General features: G+C 32.6%; 3 protein-coding genes across 5 annotated transcripts in view; 2 read left to right on the top strand and 1 right to left on the bottom strand.

Moving 5' to 3' along the window:
- Nucleotides 1-8705, top strand: part of LOC126817573 (nardilysin) — a 30627-nt gene extending 21922 nt beyond the window's left edge. For all 3 annotated transcript variants that reach the window (XM_050544633.2, XM_050544634.2, XM_050544635.2), the window contains exons 18-33: nucleotides 138-170; nucleotides 769-819; nucleotides 984-1021; nucleotides 1460-1535; nucleotides 2584-2635; nucleotides 2758-2841; nucleotides 3124-3190; nucleotides 3997-4124; nucleotides 4285-4444; nucleotides 5358-5432; nucleotides 5810-5953; nucleotides 6265-6401; nucleotides 6822-6912; nucleotides 7117-7233; nucleotides 7351-7440; nucleotides 7980-8705. In XM_050544633.2, the coding sequence (XP_050400590.2) occupies nucleotides 138-170; nucleotides 769-819; nucleotides 984-1021; nucleotides 1460-1535; nucleotides 2584-2635; nucleotides 2758-2841; nucleotides 3124-3190; nucleotides 3997-4124; nucleotides 4285-4444; nucleotides 5358-5432; nucleotides 5810-5953; nucleotides 6265-6401; nucleotides 6822-6912; nucleotides 7117-7233; nucleotides 7351-7440; nucleotides 7980-8177 (1541 nt within the window). In that variant the 3' untranslated portion in view covers nucleotides 8178-8705. The remainder of the gene's footprint in view (nucleotides 1-137; nucleotides 171-768; nucleotides 820-983; nucleotides 1022-1459; nucleotides 1536-2583; nucleotides 2636-2757; nucleotides 2842-3123; nucleotides 3191-3996; nucleotides 4125-4284; nucleotides 4445-5357; nucleotides 5433-5809; nucleotides 5954-6264; nucleotides 6402-6821; nucleotides 6913-7116; nucleotides 7234-7350; nucleotides 7441-7979) is intronic.
- Nucleotides 8706-9559: 854 nt separating this feature from the next.
- On the bottom strand, nucleotides 9560-15215 carry LOC126817574 (RNA 3'-terminal phosphate cyclase-like protein). Its single transcript, XM_050544636.2, has 9 exons — nucleotides 15037-15215; nucleotides 14342-14413; nucleotides 13974-14149; nucleotides 13542-13616; nucleotides 12635-12759; nucleotides 11979-12104; nucleotides 11618-11777; nucleotides 10358-10461; nucleotides 9560-9727 (listed from the first exon to the last, which is right to left on the bottom strand). Exons 1-9 carry the CDS (start codon nucleotides 15164-15166, stop codon nucleotides 9565-9567), a joined length of 1131 nt encoding a protein of 376 aa, XP_050400593.2. The 5' UTR covers nucleotides 15167-15215; the 3' UTR covers nucleotides 9560-9564.
- A 253-nt stretch (nucleotides 15216-15468) lies between these two features.
- Nucleotides 15469-20858, top strand: LOC126817576 (DNA excision repair protein ERCC-8). The gene is made up of 5 exons (XM_050544639.2): nucleotides 15469-15746; nucleotides 18256-18481; nucleotides 18911-19128; nucleotides 19431-19531; nucleotides 19856-20858. The coding sequence occupies exons 1-5, from the start codon at nucleotides 15571-15573 to the stop codon at nucleotides 20341-20343; spliced, it is 1209 nt and encodes a 402-aa protein (XP_050400596.2). The 5' UTR covers nucleotides 15469-15570; the 3' UTR covers nucleotides 20344-20858.
- Nucleotides 20859-21629: the final 771 nt, after the last annotated feature.

The raw sequence follows: 21629 nt of genomic DNA, 5'->3' as shown, positions 1-21629 counted from the left end.
AGACTATACATAACGATTAGGAACAAAGTAAAGGCAGATATATGACAAATATTTTTGATTATATCCATCATTCATGAACACAATATTATATCGGGTTTACCATATATTTATCATTGTTTATTTATTTGTTTTTGTAGATATTGATCCAGAATGGGTGGAGAAGTGGAGAAGTATGTTTTGATTTTTGTTTTGCTATTTGTGTTAATTGAATGTTTTATAGGAAATAATATTAGTACCGCAGATTTTAAAGAAAATCATGACTTACTTTATTTGGACATTTCTATTGTGCCTGAATTCCGTTATTGCATACCAGTAATAACAACATTATATGTGCACGGGATAACTAGCTATTAACCTCCTTAGTTATATATTGACCATCTCTATATTCTGATAGTACTAGCATTGATGTGGTGGAATTACTTGTAGTCATATTAATTTGTAATAATTATTAATTTAGAAATTACAACAGCTTCAGCTCTTTTAAATGCAACCCTCTTCTGTTCATCACTCTAAAACTTTTAACTCAATGTAAACAAAAAGCCTTTTGGCGGTCAACTAATTTAAGAAATTATGTTTTTGATTAGAAGTATGCAGTAAACTGTAGATTGATGTTACATATAGTTTGTTTTCCCTATGCAAAGATTTTTTTATCCATCAATAACAAACTACTACCAAATGACCATGTGATTTATTTCAGCTTCTGATGTCTGCCTTTTTTTTCTATTTTAAAGAAAACCCATTGATAAGAACACAATAATTTTATTGCAGATGTACTTCCAAATGATGAATTATACCTTCCAGAACCAAATAAATTTATCTGTAAGTTAAAATAAATTATATTATGTATATTTTCGTAAATTACAACTCAAGTAAATATATAGCCTCAGATCAAATATGAAGTAGTGCATATCAATGCTTACTGCATCAATGTGTAGTATGGGCTTTTGGGCATATTAATACTTTCATATAATTTTATTTTTCAGCTACAAACTTTGAAATATTAGATTCAAATGTTACAGAGGTATGTAAGCGATTTATTTTATTTGCACTTATTTTGAATTTATGCTGATGATAATTTGTCTATAATATAACAAAGAAATAACTAAACTCATAGTAATAATTTTCTAAATGATAAATTATGTATATATTTGTATTATAACACCAATATATATATTATGTGCTCATTTATAAATAAATACATTTCCTGTATCAAATTTATAAGGATCTCTACTATTATATTGAAATATGACTGCCTTATTTGAATATGTCACAATTCTACTTGCAATACATATGTTATCAGTTGGTAAATAGATTTCAAACCACTCACTTTCAATTGGGAACACTACAGACTAAAAATTGAGATACCTCATAATGAACTGTGTTTTAATAACATATTGTCAACTGACAATAAGATTACCAGAGATTTATCTTGTACAATGGCAATTGTCGATCTTTTCAGCATCCCCAGATAATTTTAGAAGAAAATGGTTCTCAGTTCTGGTTTAAAAAAGATAACAAATTTAATGTTCCTAAAGGTAAGAAACATGTACTGCGATCTCAAATGCTAACATTTTTATACACCCACATTGAAATCTTTCGTGTAAGATTACGGGGTAAAATCGTCGTAAATATGAACTGCACATGTCCCCATACTAATTTTAGAATATAATGCACGTGGATCTGTTTACCTTTATAACGCGATCATAAGGCCCAATACATTTACCCACGAAACATTCAAATTTAGACTCTTTTCTTTTGGAGGGATAGTAATTGATGACATTTTCCCCTAAAATTGACAGATGCCATTTTCAACATGTGGTTAATCACATGACCAATGACATCTAGGTCAACTGGTGTAGTGCGCGAGCGGAGGACAGAGTCAAATGCTGGATAGTGAGACTTGTATGGAGAATGAACTTAAACAGCTTAATCTATGATATTAAATGTTTTGTATACTAAACGTTAGCATGGGACAAACAAATTCTAATGAATAATTACTTTCTGATAATTACTTACTCGTAATCAGATTTAAGTGTATTATATATGTTTCATTACCGACAAAAGTAAAAATATGTTGACTGCCTGGATGATTGAGCTGCTGTGGGTGTATGTTTCATTGCCTAGCAACCTGTCATTCAGTTTAGAGACAAAAATAATTTCAGAATGGGTGTATATATATATGTATTTCTTTTTGTGGATTCTAATAGGTCACAAAATGTGTGATTTTAACATCTAGAAATTGTAATTCACTTTTTCAGGTGTTTGATCACTGCATTGGCCGAGAATGTTCATGGGATTTTCCGATGTGGTTTACCCTTGTCAGTGGTCCAGGAAGGGGGACCTGACAAAGACAGCTGTCTAGTCGTTCGGAAGGAAATAAAACCATGGTCCTGTGAATACATTGGCATGCACGTAAAAGATCCCTTGGCCTTTGGAATTAATATATGAGTAGGCCATAGTGCAGCTGCCCGAGCAAAATTTCTCTCATTGCACACAGTATGGCGTTTACCCATCTTCATTAGCCCAGTCGGAGCAGAACAGTAGGACTTTAAACCCCCATTTCATTTCATTTCACTTTTTCAGGTTCTGTTTACATTAGACTTACAAGCCCTGTTGTAATTGAAAATCTCTCGAAGTAAGTCTGTTCAAACCATTTTCATAATCAAATTTTGTTTCCTTATGCTGTCTACTATTACTAAGAAGGTCATTGTCTCTCAAAATGTTATTTGTCTATTTGTGTTGTTTTTCTCTTTCTAGTTCTATAATGAATGACCTGTTCATCAATTTATTACTACAGAATATAACAGAATCTGTTTATCCTGGTGTTTTAGCAGGCTATGAGTAGGTTATTAACCATTATATTTTGCCTAATTTTATTTGATTGTGATCAACTTAACTTAAAATTGTTCGTTGATATCTGTTAATTGGTCATAACCAGTTTAATTTTCCTAAGATCACAACCTCTAATCATTATTGGTCCGAGTATAACTACCGGAGGTCTTTTAGTATTTAAATCTCATATTGACTGTAACAGGATTTTTGTGAATAAGCCAAATGATCATACACATCGGTTAGAATATATTTCATAATGAGCAGTAATTAACTCTTGTTATTTTATTATAGATATTCTATAGACAGTTTTGCAACTGGTATTATTTTAACAGTGACCGGTTTTAATCATAAATTATCTGTAAGTACAGACATTTCATCTATAATTTGTTTGGTAGGGCAATTTTACACAGATACAAAAAATAGCTATCCTGCTGATTTTTTGCTCAATTTTACACAAGTACAAAATGTAACTATCCTGCTTATTTTTTTACGGTATATCAAAGAGTTCGTCCCAATACCGAAGGTTGCAGAACGTTGAATATCGATAGGGTTTGTCATTTCATGAATATAATGCTTCACTCAAAATTTGAAAAAAAAAAAATTTTACAAACTGTAGCCTCTATTGCATTCAAAAGGTTTTTATTCGCCCACATTTTCATGTGGACGTATTATGCCATCGCCCCTGTCTGTCCACAATTTGTTTGTGGACACACTACAGGTCACAATTTTTATCCGATTTTGATGAAACTTAAAACATATCTTTATATCCCAATGATCTCAGTCCCTTTTGATATTTGCGCATTTATGACCATAACCTTCTGGATTATGGTCCCTGATTGTACAAAAAATTGCTTTGGTTATTAGCCTGTTCTCTGTGCATCTCTTGCAAAATGTGGGCATATCTTGATGGCAGCCGCTAGTTAACGCTGGCAGGCGAATCCGGAAAAGAAATACAGGGTGACAGCACAATACACACACACTGAAATGTGGCCATATGAAAATTTTTGCTAATTATTTACAAATACAGAGCAATAAATGGAATATAACTTTTTAGAAAAAATTGAGGCATTTGATGGTTATTATAGACTGTCAATTGAAGTGATTATTCTGTGTGAATTATTTGTAAATAAAGGGGAGATGTTAAAAAAATAAATTTATTTTCAGTTATTTCTAGACACCATATTAGAACATATAAGAGATTTTAAGATTGATAGTGATATGTTTAAAGCTGTACAAATACAACTAAAGAAAGCATATTATAATGACATGATCAGACCAAAGGAATTAGCCAAGTAAGTACATATAATTATTTTTTTGTGATTTGACTGGAATGTGATAACATTTGGCATGTCCTTATCAAATGATGTGCACACTGTGTTAGTCTATTCCTGCTATAGTTTTGATTATATTGGAAATTAAGTGTTATTTATTTGTTTTGTTTTATATTTACAGTATATTAGATATGGCAATATTAGATCCTCATTATTATCCATTACCAGACAAATATAAACATATTATGTCTATAACAGATACAATGTTACAGACATTTCTACTTCAACTAAGAAATAGTCTATTTATAGACTGTTTTACACATGGTAATTTTATTAAACAGGTTCGTTTTACATATCAAATTTTATAGTTTGAAAAGAAATGAGTTGAATTGGGGGTTAATGTCCTACTTTTCTGCACCATCTAAGCTAATGAATATGGGTATTATGAATTCCAATTATCAAGGGTTCTTTGACAAAGTGTACACAGGACCTTAGGTTTTTTGTCCAATTTCTGTACGACTAGACCCTGTCCTTGCCAGGCTCTTCATTCTGTACTACTGACAAGGAAGAGGGAATCCCGTATGAAAATCGTGATGAACTTTATTGGCTTGCTCTGGGATCCAAAACAGGACTTCCTGGTCAGCGAAACAGTGCCATCACTCACTGAGCCACCACTGCTCCTTGTATACTTGTAATTTGAACTTTTAAAATTACTAAGTCAGGGATATATTCCAGCCTGATTAAAGTCGACATTAAAATATTTTTATTGTTTATTGCTAAATTTGATCAAAATTGTCTGTATGATGTTGTGTTTGACTGTTAGGACCTACTTTTTTTCTTATATATAGTTAGAAAACAGATATTGTTTCTTATTCAACGATGCAAGAATTTGGCACCCTGTTTCAAGTTGAAATGTTTAATATTTTGGATCACTTAGTTGCTTATGTTTTCTAATTTAGTAATACATCTGTTGTTACAGGATGGGGGGTGGGGGTGGATGGCTGAATGGTTAGCGTGCGCGTGCTGTATCATAAAGTCTGTCATTGAGTCGACTGGTGTGGTTTTGAATCCCCGGTTGTACGTGGCAAGGAGTAGGGTCGCCTGTCAAACCTCGTGGGTTTTCTCCGGGTCCTCCCACTGCTAAAGACCCCTACGCGCAAGCGAATTATGTAAAAAGAAATTAAACCATATGTTAGTATGAAATCACCTAGTTTGTGTCGAGTGGACGTTAAACCCCATTTCTCTCTGTTACAGGATGTTACAGATATGGCTGTGATGATCATGTCTAAACTAAGGTTATCAAAACCTTCAATAGATCTTAAACCAAAAGTAAGTGTAACGTATACTGCATGGAACCATGATTTTTTTGACTAAGGTTTATTTTCCATACACATTAATCAATGATTTAAAGCTAAAGCAGGGCTTATGTTGAACAACACAAAGAGAATATTGGAAACCAAAGATAAGTAAAAAAAACAACTTTTCAAACCCTGTTGTGACAGCACTAATGGCCACTTGACTTCCATTGTCAAGAAGTGTGGAAATGTTTTTATTTTTTGTAAAGTCTTATTCTGTCCTGCACTTACAATTATTAATAGTACATGGATTTTAAACAATGAAGACGCCAGTTATCAATTTCTCTAACGTAAAATGTTGGTCTTAAGATCACCAAATAGTTCATTTCATTTGTGTATTTTATTTTGTAGAGATGTTACTATAAAATACCAGAAAGTCAGACATATTGTCGAGTAAATGGAGTAAATAGAGAAGACAGTAATTCATGTGTTATGAATTACTATCAGTCTGTACCTGGAACTATATATAATAGTGTTCTTAATGAAGTATTAGTGGTTAGTATTTAAATTTATAATCAAATCACAGGTTCATTATACACAGTCACAACATTTCGTAAAGTATAATCTTATTTCTATTAAGCACAAATTCATTTATTATACACAACATGTATTAAATCATACCTGTGTATAATAAACCAGTGATTGTCGTCTCAAATAATTGTTCTGGTTTTGTAGTATTTTTGTTGGAAAAGGTGAGGGGATGTTTTCTTTCTGTGCATCTTCTTGTTTTGTTTCAAATAAAAGAATCAAGATATCCTTGCAGCCATTTGACATTAATGTGTTTATTAAATACTTTCTGTTTACAGACACGGATGAAGGAGCCATGTTTTGATATATTAAGAACTAAGCACCAGTTAGGTTATAGTGTTGGTGCTAATTCAAGAACTAATAATGGTATATTGGGTTTACAAGTTTATGTTCAAAGTCAGGCAACTAAATTCAGGTAATTTATTGTCCATCAAAACCTGCTTATTATTGCAGGTGCTGTGATTAATAAGTAGCTTGGTCCATCTATAATAGTTCATATAATTGTGGTTAAATCTGCAGTAAATGTATTGTCTTTAAGAGAATACATTATATTTTATTAATTATCTAGTACAAATTGCTCGGTCTATATATAATCCATTGCTTTAAATAAACAAACACGTGCTAACTACTCTACATATGGTTGAGTCTGTAAGTGAAAACACAGGAAGTTCTTTGATAGAAGACTATTATTATAGCATGTGTCAATATTTGAGCATTGTTGGAATTATTTTAGTACAAGATAATAAAAAAAAAATATTAATAATCTGTAACAATCTTGGTTCTGAAGCAGTTTATGTAGGTATTTGAATAAATGAACAAATGATTTCTATTGTAGTTTAACAACGATTGATGACCACATAACATCATTCCTTCAAGAGTTTCAACATACATTAACAAATATGACAAATGAAGAGTTCTCTAGTCTGGTGAGTCTTTCTCAAACACAATATTACAGAGATTTTTTTATTTTGTTTAACATATAGGGATAAAAATCTTAAACCTAAAATAAATTGTTTTCTCTTATTTGAATTCAAGTCGGCTCTAAATAAAAATATGTATCCCAGACTCAAAAATCATTTATTTGGTCTAATGCCAAGGAAAATGTTCATGTATTCTATCTTCATTTGTAGGTGAAATCTGTTATAACTTCTAAACAACTAGCAGAAGTTAGTTTGGAAGAGGAAACAGGACGTCTATGGAGAGAAATTAGTCGAGAAAATTATGTTTTTGATAGAAGAGAGAAAGAGGTAAACTTTAAAGTCCTTTGATTTTATAACCATCGCATCAATAAAGTTGGCTTTTGTTCTGGTTTTTTCCCCCTTAAACATAGAATTTGGTTATCTGTTATCAATTTGATTTTCTAGATTGCTCTGTTGGAAAAGTTAACTCAAAAGGAAGTCATAGACTGGTATCAACAATATATTAATAACACACAGAGGAAACTCAGTATACAAGTAAGTTAAATACTTTTTATCTTATGTTATTGTTATAGTGTTATTATATTGACAGAGGTCTGATATTCAAAATGATTAATGCCAAAAAAAAAAGAAATAAGGAGGCATTCTGGCCTCAACAGACTGGCAAGAAGAAACATGGTTACATATTTCGTAGTCTTGATCTCATTGATATTTGTAGGGATGAACCATTATAAAACTATTTCTAACAACAAAGTAGAGAAGACTCTTGTAGACAAATAAGATTTATGTACAGAATGATTCAGATGTTCTTGCCCTTGATCATATTAACTTTTTTAGCTACAAAGAGTTTTGCTTGAGATTATTTTGTATGGATTTATTTGGCAGAATGTTGGCACACTTGCCTCCACTTAGTCCACTACCCCATACACAACCCTATTTCATTTAAAAAAATAAATAGTTTTTCATCAGCTTTTTCTGAACACCAATCCCTGTGCAAAACATCATCGATCCAGACTAGGATCAAGTTTAGCAACACTGGATGCATATACTGATGATCAGTTTATTGGGTTTTTTAGATTGAAGGTAACAAGGATGATACAGATAAAAAGATGTGTACTGATGATGATGATATAGATAATATAGATGGTATGGTTACATCATGTGATAATCTGGTATTTAAAGGTCAAGGTGAACCAGATAGAACATTTATAATAGACATTGATCAATTCAAGAAAACACTAGTTGTTTTACCTTATGCATTTATTAATTCTTGACTTGGATGCAATTTTATGGATAATTAGCAATAAATTATTTTAATTGTAATTAATTTTTTCTGTTCCAAATGAATATTATCAAGTGACTCAGTATAAATTATAAGCAGATGTGATGCGAGTTGAGAAGAATTGTGACATGATAAAAGAACCTCCAAAATTAGCTGACTTGTTATCAGGATTATTATTACTTAATAAACCTCGGATGCGTAAAGATGGTGGTGTAAATTTAATACAGTAATATATCAAGTTAGAATTGATTCATTGAGATTAGAATTACTAATTGTCTTAGAATTTGTTATCATTGTCTAAGAGAAAAGACTTCCATACAATATAACACTCTAATGGTCTTAGTTACACAGGACAACAAACCTGCTGGTAGGCATACGTTTTGCAACTATGTAGGAGGCTTATAATGAGTAAATATTGCAGATTTAATTAAGTTAAATAACCATCAAAGCAAGTCCCAGACAATTGTTATGATTCACAATAAATTGTACTGTTGGGGGTAATAAATGTTAGTCTATGGAATACTGTCTTCATCAGCATTTTGGTACTAATGTATGGTCATTTTTAATTCTATGCTTGCATGCATGTGCAATGCAAAGGAGGAAAATTAGAACTGAAGTGGTATTTATACCTACGTAAGTGGTTTGTTTTCACACATGCCAATGTGTACATGCATGGACTTTGGATTTTAGTCCTAGTTAAACATGCATTATGCAAGAGCTAAATCTGATTATTGCAAGTCTTAATTTAGGCTTCAGATGTTATAGAAATTATAAATTAGATCTTTATTTAAACAACAAGACCAAAATCAACTCTGTAGACCCACGGATGGCCGGCTACAGCTCAAATTTAAATAGGATTTCACTAATTGATTAAATCAAATAAGGGGTGACCTGATGAAAATACGTCAGTTAGATCGAGGCTAAATGATAGAGTGTACTTAGCGAGGCCGCTGTAAAGCGTTTCCGTATGCCATTGAAAACTTTACTTGATAATCGAGATATGTAGGTGGAGTTAACGCCTGTCAATCAAACGATCAGCGAAGGTGAAGACACAATTCGCTACCATTTCTAGGCAAATATTACAACGATGATAACTATGTTCAGAATAAAGTAATTTGACTGAATTTTTCAATATATTCTTCTTTCATCATCTACTTTTGAACTGTTATAGCAAGAATGGCCAACTCTCTATAAAAATCTCCCATAATGTATCTTTAAATAAGTAAGCATATTTTTTTGATAGCTCTGTTGTAACCTTAAATAATGAAGACAGGGCTCGAACCGATTACAGTTTTGTTAAAAGTCCTTTATCTGAGAAATGATGTTCCCAATCTTGTGATCAGTTTGCTGTAAGAATTATAACAAACAAGAGAATTTGACTATAAAATAGCTTTACTAACATTAGAATATCCTACACCAACACATGTTAATAATAATTTCTCTCCTCCTGTATTTAATTCTTCTTCTTCCTCAGTGACTGGCACAGGATCAACTTTAAACATCAGTTGAAAAAAATCTTGTACATGTCGTAAAAATTGAATTCTGTAAAAAAAAAACCCAACCCAAAACAGTAAACATCACATCAGACAAGTCAACTTCATGAATTCATTTATAGTTTGTGTGATCTTCATGAATTCATTTATAGTTTGTGTGATCAATAGCAACTGTTTTACAGCTCAATCAAACATGATTTACAGCTCTATCAAACATAATCTGTGATGTGACTAAAGGAACCGTATGGAAATTCCATTTGGCTATAATCCAGTTTATTATGTTCAGTCTTTACAAATGATAAAGTATGCAGCTTTGAGAATGATTAAATTAAATGTCGAGGTACAGCCATTTGGAAATGAATGGGAGTCAAGTAAGAAGGTATTAAATATGAAATGATCCCTCGCCAGTAAACACTCACAAATTATTGAGCAAATATTTAAAAATGCCAAAATACGCCCCAAAAATCTACCTCCAGTCCAATCACTTTCTTGATGTACACATACAGAAATTGTAAAATTATATCTTTGGATTGCCTACAATTAACATTAAACAGTCTGGGCTTTCAGTATTTTAAAATAACTGTAGGAAAATTATATTCTTTTGGTTACGAATGTAAGCCTGTGAGAGAAAGATTCACTATTGTTTTGTGTTTGACAAGAATTCAACTTATAAACTTACGTGTAAGGTGTCAGTTCTCCTATTAAAATTTTTGATACATCTTGCTGCCCTAATGCCATAAATAACGCTGTTGTACTTTGATTAGTTGAATCTACACAACCTCCCTAAAATAACAACATTGTACAATGTAGTAAAATATCTAGGTGTGGACATAATTTGCCAGATATAACAAAGTTTATAGATACATTATGGAAGATTAGATAAAGAGCCGGCAGTTCTCACTATAATAGTTAAAAACTAGATAATGTAAAGAGAATTTGCTGAAAATTTCAGTCAAATTGATCCACTCTGAACAGAGAATTTAGCGATTGAATTTTCGGCCTAGCCTCGATCATCATTACTAAAGTCAGTACGATAAAAAACATAGTCTCGATTATCCATTTTATGATTTAATCATGAATGAAATGAAATGAAATGGGGTTTAACATCCTACTGTTCTGCTCCTATACTGGGCTATTGAAGACGGGCATATGCCATACAGTGTGCTATGACGGAAATTTTGCCCTAGCAGCGGCACTATCGCCTACTCTTATATCGAATTCCAACTGCCAAGGGATCTTTTACGTGCATTCCAATGTATACACGGGACCTCGGTTTTTCGTCTTATCCGAAGGACTAGACAGCTGTCCTTGTCAGGCCCTCTGTTCTGCACCACTGACATGGGGAAACCACGTCGGAAAATCCCGATGAACTTTCTCGGCCAATGCAGGGATCGAACACCCGACCTCCAGGCTAGCGAGCCAGCGGCTTATACACCTAGCCACCATGGTCCCCATCATGAATGAAAGTTAAGCAGCAAATCAGATCCTATCCAGTAAATATCTCAGGTTAGCGATGACATCGAGAGTTGATTATGGTCTGGATAAGTTAATTAATGTCTGATTAATAATTTAAATAACATTTCAGGCCTAAAGAAAGACCTGCAATAGGCAGATTTAGCTCTTGCACAATGCATGTTTAATGTAAAAGGAATGATAAACAGCTGGCTCTTCGAGAATCTCTATGATAAAATAAAATTCTTTGGAAGTCTTGGTAAAATTATAGTCTATTTGCTTTCACATAGGATATTGGAGAGTATATATGCAATAAAAGGTTATGTAACTTGTTGGCATATTGGGGGCAACGACTATTGGTTGGCAATCAGACAATACAAAGCAAAGTGTAACAATAACAATCGGTTTTCATACCAGGCTCTGTTAAAATTTCCCCTGAATGACAGTTTATAAGTAAATGAAATATCAACAATAATGAACCACTAACCCTATATATTTCTTCTAATAAATTTTTAGCTGTTTCTTTCCCTAAATCCTCAGGAACAGATGGTTGATCCCCTGATCCTCTTGCGCTTGATGACCTTTCAGCCCCTAAAAAAGCCCCATTTGTTGTTTCTGCTACCAACGTTAATCCAAATCCCGGCGATCTATTAAATAAAAACAAAAGGATGAATATACATACAGGAAACACATGAGCATTCCATAATTATTCTTTTATGGTTGTTTTTAGTTTCATAAAGGGTATTTTTGATCAGTATACAATAGACTGCACTATCAAATGTAAGAATACAACACAAAGGGAATTTTGTTGACAAAATACTTTAATATCTACGTAAAATATAACTTACTTTCCTGATTGACTGCCTTTAACATGGTCTGTATAAATATATATGTCTGTTAAAAATTTGTTCAGTATACTTCTAGCAGAATCTACCATTCTATTGGTTACAGCTGGAGATACACGAGCTGCCCAACTTGGTCACGTTAAGTAAATCATAAACAAGTTTATATAAAATCATTATTTAAAGATACATTATGGAAGATTAGATAAAGAGAGGGCAGTTCTCACTATAATAGGTGATGTAAATGGAATATGCTGAAAATTGCTTCACTCTAAGCCGAGAAAATCTTATTTGAAAAACACTGTAGCCTCGATTGTCATTGTTGCCACTGTCATGATAACTAACAAATTTTTGCATTTAATCATCAACAGACGTTGAACAGCAGATCTGATTCAAATCCAAAGAAAACCGGACACATAAAATGGCACTGAGAGTTGATTATGGTCTATTCCTGTTAATGTTAATAAATGTCTAATTAATAGTTTATATAACATTTCAGGGCTAAAGAACTCATAATTAATTCTGGATATGGTATACATCATGCAACTTTTTACTAGATAGGTGGACACGTGTTACATGTTATTGCTATTCACAACTCCTTCAAGACTAAGTAATACCTGTATTACTAAGCCAAGTCAGTAAGACTTAAAATCAAAGGATACGCTATTCCTCTGATTCGTTTTATTTTTCCAGGATCTATGAATTGTATAGGTCGTAATTTCTGTCTGCATGGACATGTAAAGAGAACTTCTCCCCCACCATCAGGAGCTGCTCCACGTTTATTGATCTAAAATAAAACCCAAGAAATAATCCATGTATATTTGCCTTATATCAATAGGTATTACGGGATACATCCCCTTATTGCAGGGTACTATTAACACTTCACGCTGTTACTATGTAATACTGCCCCTGCTAAATAAATTTCTCCAGCCAACTACCACCTTGATTTCATGGACAACGGTTTAATTTAAATCATTGGTTTCAGAATCATGTTAGTTCAAACTAAACAGAAATTTCTAACATTTTTGAAAGCCTTTTAGTGTGCATCTTCAATAGAAGGCTTGATCTTGCTTTAACTACGTACGGCCTTCACATAATACTCTGCATATTTCGGCACTAATTTCGATTGGGTTAAGCCCAGCTAGTGAGCCTATCAGATTCCTTGATCGTCGTGAATACCAAGTCTCGCGCTTTCAAGCTAAAATGTCTACCTGTGATAATCAAGCTGGAAAGTTCAAGGTTCGTTCAATGTCAAGGTTTCTGTGGAGGTCGCTATGTCACAACCTCTGATTGGACGCTACTGTCTGTAGATAGCGTAGCTATAAGTTTGGGAATTGTGAAGTAATCTAGCAATGTCCAGATGTTGTAAAACTTGCAGTCGTTGCTTCAGGAACATGATTAGTTTCATTGGATAACTTCAACAGACTGCAGCCCATAGATGACATCAGTCAAGGTTATACATACATGTATCTTGCATTGAAATGTACGACTGTGTTACCTTGACTGCCAGATGATGCACAACATAGATATATAACAAACTGTACCAAGTAGATTGAAATAAATATATACCTTGATATCAACTCCTTCGTCTGTACCTAGAAATTTTTTTAATGTTGGCAGTGTTGTTAACCGAATCAGATCTACCTGTAAAAATAAATACCTGTATATTTTTGTCTTGTACTTTCACTAATAAAATAAATACCAATTCAAAATAAACCTAAATTCACCTGATTATCGAAAATTAAAGCACTGACCTACTTAGTGTAAAGCATAAATAATGCAAATTTGTGATTTGTAAATTAGCTGATGAAAATAGCAGGAAGATGAGAGATTAATAATTGAATGTACATCTAAATAACATATCAAAAGTACATGTAGCATAGCTTTCTCAGAATATTATTAATGACATAAATCTCCTCAAGCATCAAAATCATAAAAAGCTGTACCTACTGCATTGATCAACTGTATTGTAATAAGTATTTAAATGACATGATAACTTACAGTGGGATCAATTTGGTCATTCGTAACACCTCGTAGTATGGCTTTAATTGGTTTCTTAGTAAATGGTGCTAATGCTATTATTGCTTCTAGAAAATAGCCAATGGACCTTTGAGGATTACATTCATGTTCGAAATTTCCACCAATTAGAATTCCTGGCTGATATAAAAGATTAGTACCTGGAAACAGACTGAAATCTTTTAATTTCCTTTCAAAAAGAAAAGCAAATCATTTTTACATCAGGTTAAAAAAAATAAAATTGAATAATTGATCTGGATACGACACGTCAAATCAAAGGCCAAGGCAAATCTAGAATTATGAGTTCTGTAGCCTATGCTATATACATTATAAAGACAATTGTACTCAGATACCTGTTTCACTAACAACTATTTTGGATCCATTTGTCAATGTATCTAAAAGTCTAATAAAACTTGCTTCAAAATCTGTAAATAAAAGAAAATGAATCAGTACGACAGTAGGCCTATTATTGACTGAATGGAAAGATATAATTTAAACCATGTGTAATAATATCCTCACTGATCAATAATAAATATATACACATACATCATGACTATTTTCATTCTATGATTCTGTAAGAGTGTAACATCACTATGACTATATATGCTCATTCATATTCCTTATTAGTATTATTAGCAAGCAGTAAATTACATTAACCCAGAGGCAATATGCATTATGTTTGAACTGACTCCCTTTTCTATTTCCATCACTTTTACATTTTAGGGTTAGGGTCAGGTATTTAAGATTAAAACCTATAAATTCGGGGTTAGGGGTTTAAGATTAAAACCAATGAGAAAGACAAAATCTTCAACAACAATGAAATATTGAGACATAAAAATGGGAGTCACATCAAACATGAATGCCGCAATTGAGAATAAATATTATGTCAAAACAATTTGGTTATTTTGAGATAAACATAATCTTTAATTTTACGAAGAAAAGAACATTTTATTTCTTTGGGTGGTGATCATCTATGATCTATATTATTTGCATAAAATAGTGTAGGGTAGGCCTACACTGTACAGGTGGGCCTTAATTTATATATTACCTTTAAGCCCTGGGTCATCCTCTTTGGACCTTATTTTCTTTATCTTAACAGTTCTACCGCTTAATGTCGCTAGAATTAATCTTTGTCGCAAGAAATTGCATCCTTCGTAATTCAGAGAGTTTGTTGACATTTTATTTTCACGTGTTTTAGATTTTTGGTTTAGAGTAGTTTCCCCTTGAGCGGCGAATAAAAATTGTGGAAATAATAACCGAAACGATCCAGGGGTAATATATTTAAAGAACGCACAAATAATTCAGAACGAAAATCAGTTTTTCTTTTATGCTTTCCTACATGCAAAATATCAATAAAATTAATATGAAAATATCAGTCTTTCGATTTGTAAATATAAATCTGTTAAATCGTCTCGATTTGTTAGTAATCATTGACACAAATTTGCACGATTCCATACCTTTCCTTCCTTTATATCAAAGAGTAAAACCAATATTTTGTAATCATTTGTAATAATCCACCACCAATGAATTCATACTTTAAATAGATTTCCGTCTGTGAAGATTAATATCTCATAGTAATGAAATGTTAAGCTTTTTAGCTGGCCGTGAATCGGGTTCTACTAACCCCTTTCTCTTGAGGCGAGCTGAAATAACAAGAAGAATATTCAGTTTAGATCTGAGTAAACACAGAGATGTAGAACGGATTGACTCACTGGGTGGAATAAATTCATTAAACATTGATACCATTGAAAACAGATAGTATGTTTAGTAAACTTTAATTGATAACAGTGATTGATCAGCACGTTTTGTTATTAAATTACATAAATGATATGTACTTCAGAGATTACACGTCATTTGGGACTCGCGTCATTTGGGACTCAAAAAAATATGACCACGACATTTGGGACTCGGGTATACGACGTTTGGGACTTTGGTATACGTCGTTTGGGACTCGGGATAATTTATTAGAAATAGGCCAATTCAAAGCACAAAAGAAAATATTTATTAACATGAAACACGTGGTTAGTAAAAGGCTCAACCAAACGATAAAACATTACCGGTAGTTGCACTTACGGTTCTTTGATAATCATCAATTCTCATATAAGTTATATATTTATTTAAAACGAATAATATGCTGATGAATTTATTTGAAAATGACCTACACAAAAAACAAAATAAATGAAACACGTGGTTAGTAAAAGGCTCAACCAAATGATAAAACATTAGTTGCACTTACGGTTCTTTGATAATCATCGTTTCTCATAAAAGTTATATATTTATTTAAAACGAATAATATGCTGATGAATTTATTTGAAAATGACCTACACAAAAAACAAAATAAATATTTACACGACATGCAATCTTTTTTTACAAGCCCCTAGAAATTGTTAACGATAATCCGTGAGCTGCACGTTGACACGTTGATAAATTAGTGCGTACAAGGCAAAGTTTTTTTTGTGGAAAATATAAGAAATGGCAACGATCAAAGCTGGATAATTAAAGCTGATTAACTGATAATCCCAATGTTATTACAGTATGTTCAAAGAAACCTAACGGTTCTTTGGTGGATGAGGAAAAACGTGAGTTGTCAATCATCGAGAATGGCGGCCGTGTGTTGATTGCAGTTATACCGTTTCACGAAAAAACATTAGCAGTGGTCGGTCAATCAAGCTCGTTTACTATTTGATAAAAGAAAAACACAAATTTTCAACAATATATTATTGTCAAGTTTTATACTCGCAGATAAAACAAAACAAAGGAGAACTAGCAGTGTTTATCGCGGTCTCAACAATCGCCGATCAACTAAATAAAACGAAAGACAACTAAGACAGCTGTTACTATATATCTCATAAATAAATAGTCCCAACTGTCGTTTATATTGAGTCCCAAATGTCGTTTGTGTTGAGTCCCAATTGACGGCAATCAAGTCCCAAACGTCGTCAACTGAGTCCCAAATGTCGTTTATGTTGAGTCCCAAATGACGTGATTCTCAAATGACGTGATACCACTTCAGAGAAGTCTTACTCTTATTTATTACTAGATAAATTAAGAAACTTCATCTCTCAACCCTCCGTGTTTCGAGATAAGAGATGGTGCTATATAGTTCCACCTGGCAAACCCCAATGGGGATCACATTGGGCCCCAGTAAGCAAAATTCACAACATTTTTCATCAAAACAACGATTGATTATTGTTATTCATAACATTTTTGCCACATTCAACTACAATTAAGCATATAATCCTACCTGACACAGGTACAAATCAAAGCGAAAATAGCCTGGCCCTCCGGTATTTTAAATTTGACATCTTTGACGTCATGAAGGCGGGTCGGCGTGTACAACAGCCAATCAAAGTACTAACCAGTATTCTAATATGAGTTGCGCAGGAATAATACACCGTAATTATGAATGTTGTATCAATTTTGATAAAAACAACACTTGATTAAATTTATTGACAATATTTGTAGATAAACCAAAGTTGTTTTACTAGAGTGGGGTGCGTATGTTTAATAAGTTCTAATAGTATAAAATACATGCATTAATAATAAAATTAAGTTTGCCAGGTGAAACTAAAGGCACCCAATCGTAGCTAAAAACAAGCACATCAGTAATATCTTAACGTTTTTAGCTATGTTCTTGTAGCTAATTTATTTCATCGTCAAATATGATAATTATAAATACTGAGAAAAAAAAATACCTCAAATCACCTTTCCTTTAGTAAGACTTCTACAAAGAGTGCAGGAATACAGGTAGTGTCAGTGATGGACAGATAACATAACATCCAAATTTGTATAGCGCAATAAATACTTGTGTATTAGGAGTACCAAATGTGCTTGCAAAGTTATACATTTTGGTTCCAGTGTTGTATAAACTCATGATATTTCAGTCATGTTTTGAAAATACAGACAGACTTTGATTTATTTATATGAAGGGGTAGTGAATTCCACAAATGAGCTGACCAGTACTGGTCTATGTATAATATGTCTACATATATAGTATATGCCTACAAATTAATATTATGTGAAGACTATTATAAAGAATTCAATAAATATTAAACAGTGCACTGTAATAGAAGTATTAATCTAAACTGTCATACAATGAAATTAGAATTTCAGAAGTATGGCTCTTTCTTTTTAAATTACTGGCCTGTTTAGCACATGCAGAATCTATTTATCGATAAATCTGCTAATCACATATAAGCAAAAATTTTATTTCTAAGGTTGAAGTCTCAACATAATCAAATTGTATTTTGTAACATTTTATTTGCAGTCTTTTATCTGGTGGATCAAATGGTGGCATAGCTATTCATGATTTAGACAATTTTCAAGGAGAAACAAAGTTTACCTGTCGTCAGATTTGCCACATACCCAATTCTGACAACAATGCTCATCGAAAAAGCATAGAGACAGTTCAGTGGTATCCATTAGATACTGGTTTATTTACAACAAGTGGTACTGATAAACAGCTAAAAATATGGGACACAAATACACTTGTTGTAAGTAGTACAGTCCATGTATTGATATATTCTCTTTTAATTTTTAAACACATTTATTATGGATAAATTATAGAAAGAAGCTGATTCATCTTTCTCCAAATACATTCAAACCACCAAGGTTTATAAAAACATTTACCCATGTGTTCTTTTTATTGTTTATGTGTATTTCAAAACAAGAGCAGCAACTAGTATAAGACACCCATCATGGTTTTCTAAGCAGCAACAAGGCCAAGTTGATTTATATTATGGTTAATCTTTAAGATTATAACTTATCCTATTTTAAGTTTGAAAAACATTCATTCATCACTTTTCTGACAGCCATATTAGGCCATGATAAATGTGGGCTCTTAAATTGTGGTAATTTGTTCATTCATACATGTAGATGCACCGATTGCATCGTTTATAACAGAAGTTAATTTTATATTTCAGCCAGCAGATACATATAGTTTTGATGGTATTGTTTACAGTCATCATATGTCACCAATAGCCACAAAACATAGTCTTATAGCTACTGGTTGTGATAAGTCCACTATAAAACTTGTTGATTTAAGAGCTGGATCATCTACACAAATGTTAAAAGGTCACAAAGCAGCAGTATTATGTGTCCAATGGTCAACAAGGGATGAATTTATTTTAGCATCTGGAAGGCATGTATTATAAATAACACTAAAATGTAATTTTAACTTTGAAGACTTCAAGTCCAGTCAATAATGCTATTTAGGAAACACCCAGCAAACAGATTTCCACTAGAGATGTATTTGCAGTCATAAGCACAAATCTTAACGTGTACATCTGAATACTTTTCTAGAAATATTATGTACAAAGAATATGTTTCTCTATTTAGTATTAGCATATGACTAAATTAGGCAATGACTAAATAAACAACCTCACGTGTACTAGGACAGTGTTGATAAATTAAAAACATTATCATGAATGATATTTTTTTCAGTTCAGATAATGGAGTTTTATTATGGGATATCAGAACTGCTAAAGGATGTTTGATGTCGCTTGATCAGCACAATGGTGAAGCTGCATCTGCTGCAAATAAAAGTAAAACAAATTTGTTTAAACGTTTTCTTGTAAATGTGTTTTTTTACGTTTAATAACAAGGCCTGTGTTTTATTGCGCTGTCTTCAGTTGAATGATCTCAATACCAGGAGTAGTGGTACACCATGTACCGGTAATTATAAGGAAATCATGCAACTCACTCACCATCTGCTACAAGACCGATAGAACTCAAAATTACCCGTAATCATTTACCATATGAGTAGACAATATTTTGTGTAGATACACATATTTAGGAACAGAACTTCTGTATGGTACTTATGGTATATCCATTGTAGAACTTAATTTTATTACTTTTATTATTTGCAGTTAAAACAGCCCATAACGGTCGGGTGAATGGTTTGTCATTTACAGCAGATGGTCTCCATTTAGTTACATTTGGTACAGATAGTAGATTAAGATTATGGAACACTACTACAGGAAAAAATTCATTAGTAAATTATGGAAATATTGAAAATGATGGACGTAAATCAATCAAATTTTCGTTATCATCTGGGGGATGTCCAGATGTAATTTTTGTACCTGATGACAGTAATTTAACTATGTTAGATCTTCATGGAGGTACTCAAATCAAAACACTAAGAGGACATTATAATCAAGTGAACTGTTGTGTTTTTCATCAAGATAGACAAGAACTATACAGTGGAGGTAATGATAGGAATGTACTGGTTTGGCTTCCACAAACTGATCATGCATACGATGATTTCCTTAAAACGGACAGTAAAACAAAAGATAAACATAGTTTTACTAAAAGAATTGCTGCTACAACAGATACTTGGAGTGATGATGATGATTAATCAGATACAAAACCTCAGGGATACATATTAAAAATACTGCCTTTATCAAAGTTTACATGAACTATCCCATTTAGTTGTACTCAGGTTATTTTATTACCATTGTTGTATCGTAACTTGCTTTCATAATTTTGAAATGAAACAGATATTTGTCTGAATGTTTTAAGAGTCCAGTAAAATTATTGTGCCTCGTTCAAAGAATTTGGCTAACTAAATTTCTGGCCAATCTTTGGTAAAAAAAAATGAATGAAGTAGTGATAGGCCAGTTGTAATTCATTCATTCCCATTCCCATTCCATTTTGTAATTATCATTCTGTCTAGTAGGCCTATTCATTTGCATCCGATTACAAACTAGCTTCTGGAGATCTGGGCATTGTCATAAATTATCCATGTAAAATGGTGTTAATGTATTTATGTTTGTTAATTTATTTACATGTCGCTTGTATTTTTTTTATGACTGAATATATACACACATCTATTGTATTATATGTAAATAAGGAAATACACATTTATTTATTTATTATGCATTGTTTAATATTATGTGATATAAGTTCACAAGTAACCCTTATTTTCTTGCTGTTGATTTGATTTGGGAGAATTGAAATAATTTACCAGGGTAGTTGTTATACGCCCACATTTTCATGTGGACGTATATTGTCGTCGCCCCTGTCCGTCCGTCCACAATTGTTTGTGAACAGTCTACAGGTCACAATTTTTATCCGATTTCAATGAAACTTGGAATATAGGTTTATCACCCTAAGATCTCGGTTCCTTTCGATATTGGCATCTATCGGACCGTAACTTCATGGATTATGGCCCCCGATTGTACGAAAAATCACGTTTTTGGCTTGTGAACACTGTAGAGGTCACAATTTTTATCCGATTTTGTTGAAACTTGAAATGTAAGTTTATAACACAAAGATCTTGGTTCCTTTCAATATTCGTGCATATCGGACCGTAACTTCATGAATTATGGCCCCTGATTGTACGCAAAAACGCGTTTTTTGGCTTGTGGACCCTATAGAGGTCATAATTTTTATCCGATTTAAAAAACCGTGTTAATATATCACCGTTACACCATAAGGACGGCTGAGTTCGAATTTCGTGAAAATCGGCCCAAAACTGACAGACAAAATGGCCACCGTTCGTTATCAAATAGCGTAAAAATATGGAATATCAATGTTGTGGACCCTATAGAGGTCACAATTTTTATCCGATTTTGTTGAAAGTTGAAATGTAAGTTTATAACACAAAGATCTTGGTTCCTTTCGATATTCGCACATATCGGA

This window comes from Patella vulgata, chromosome 4 (genome assembly GCF_932274485.2).
Source record: "Patella vulgata chromosome 4, xgPatVulg1.2, whole genome shotgun sequence".
Taxonomy (NCBI): domain Eukaryota; kingdom Metazoa; phylum Mollusca; class Gastropoda; family Patellidae; genus Patella; species Patella vulgata.
The sequence above is the reverse complement of the archived record's forward strand: the minus strand, read 5'-3'. Positions and strand labels throughout refer to the sequence as shown.